Raw genomic sequence first — 1,912 nt, 5'->3', positions numbered from 1 at the left:
TTAATTGGTTAATATTTCGAGTCATAAATCCAGAAAACTTAAAACGGACAACACTGAATTTATGAAAAAAATTAATCCTTTCATAGGGCCGTATTGTCGTAAAAGTTTACTTTTTTTTATTTTTTTTTATTAAATTGTTTAGATATGCCTTTTGTTATTAATGTAATTAAACCATTAAAAATTAATCCTGAAAACGTTTTCTTTGGGGGGGATGTATGTATGTATGTGTGTGTGTGTATATATTTAGTATAAATATAAAAAAAAATTTGTGGGTGGGGGGGGGATTTGTAAAATGTAAAACTGTTAAACTTTTCTTAAATTTTTCTGAATTTAAATTAATCAGCTATGCTTTTTCATTACTAAAATTTTATTTAACCGTTAAAACTAAATCAGTAAAATTGAAACCGGAAATAAAAATAAAACTTATTTTATAGGACCAGATTTTAAGAATTGGTTCTGTGTGTCTTTAAACCAGTCTAATAAACTCAAAATGTTAAAAAATTGTTTCCACAGGCAAAGAAGTTGGCAAGTTGCTTCCCACGACCTGTGACACCTAAAGGCATGTTCGGCAACAGTCAAAACAGACCTCCAAACTCACCGGTAAGATACTTTTATTGTCTGTAGTTGTTACTAAACTAGTCTTCATTTGAGATTAAAATTGTTGTAAAATATCCCTAGAACATGTACCTCACAAATGCTACTTGTTTTTTGGTTTTTCGGGCAATAAGCAGAACAGCTCTGTGGAAGCATATTGTGTATGCTCATTTAGACAGCTGTGTAAATAATGTAGAGTGATAATATTTCTGTTTCCTCTTACTAGGCCGAGCGAAGGCAATCTTTGATGTTCACTGTTGTAAATACTCCAAAGAACAGCACTCGCGGTGACAGCAGGCTGCAGCGTGGCCTCAACAAGCTGCGTAACAGCGCCCGCAAATCTCCCGCCGTGGCCGGTCGTGCCCTGCGTTCGGCGGTGGCCGGCAAGTCTCCTCGGGACTCCACTCTGAGAAAATCTCCCCGAAACAAGTCGCCCAAATCCTCCAATGCCAAAAAGGTACAATAAACTCTTTTGTGTAGTCATTAACCAAAACCATATGGCGTTAGTTCTTATCTGTTAGTTCTATACTTCTCTTGATATAAACACGGTTGCACATGCCATGGTAAATATAATGCATTAGAAAGTGTGTTTTATTTCTTTAAATTCCAGTATTTGTGGTTAGAAATTGCTGGCGTGTTAAAGTAATTGCTGTGTGTGTTTAGGGAACACAGTGACTTGCTGCGCTGATCTATGCTGATCTAAGTATTTAACTGTATGTATCAGCTGTTATGTATGACTTCTCTTAACACTGCAGGTGTCTTTCCTCTCTGTGGGATTGTTTCACTCATTTTGTGGTGTTACAGGAGTAGTTCACCCAAACATGAAAATTTGCTAAAAAATGTCCTCACCCTCAGGCCATCCAAGATGTAGATGAGTTTGTTTCTTCATCAAATTTTGGGAAATGTAGCATTGCATCAGTGTCTCAGCAATGGATGCTCTGCAGTGAATGGGTGCCGTCAGAATGAGAGTCCAAACAGCTGATAAAAACATCACAAGTGTTTCACTCATTTTGTGGTGTTACATGAGTAGTTCACCCAAACATGAAAATTTGCTAAAAAATGTCCTCATCCTCAGGCCATCCAAGATGTAGATGAGTTTGTTTCTTCATCAAATTTTGAGAAATGTAGCATTGCATCACTTGCTCACCAACGGATCCTCTGCAGTGAATGGGTGCCGTCAGAATGAGAGTCCAAACAGCTGATAAAAACATCACAAGTAATCCACACCACTCCAGTCCATCTTTAAGGTTTAAGGTTAAAAAAACACATTCTTTTCCACATACTGTACATTATTGTTTCTCCTCTATGCCCCGCCTTT

The 1,912-nt window shown here is 37.1% G+C and overlaps 1 protein-coding gene across 1 annotated transcript in view; it reads left to right on the top strand.

Moving 5' to 3' along the window:
• LOC107558821 (nuclear mitotic apparatus protein 1-like) overlaps window positions 1–1,060 on the top strand; it is a 16,531-nt gene extending 15,471 nt beyond the window's left edge. Inside the window, exons 22-23 of the mRNA XM_016242508.1 lie at window positions 514–600; window positions 821–1,060. Coding sequence (XP_016097994.1) covers window positions 514–600; window positions 821–1,060 — 327 coding nt within the window. The remainder of the gene's footprint in view (window positions 1–513; window positions 601–820) is intronic.
• The last annotated feature ends 852 nt before the right edge of the window (window positions 1,061–1,912 follow it).

This window comes from Sinocyclocheilus grahami, unplaced genomic scaffold (assembly GCF_001515645.1).
Source record: "Sinocyclocheilus grahami isolate Dianchi unplaced genomic scaffold, SAMN03320097.WGS_v1.1 scaffold661.1, whole genome shotgun sequence".
Taxonomy (NCBI): Eukaryota; Metazoa; Chordata; class Actinopteri; order Cypriniformes; family Cyprinidae; genus Sinocyclocheilus; species Sinocyclocheilus grahami.
The sequence above is the reverse complement of the archived record's forward strand: the minus strand, read 5'-3'. Positions and strand labels throughout refer to the sequence as shown.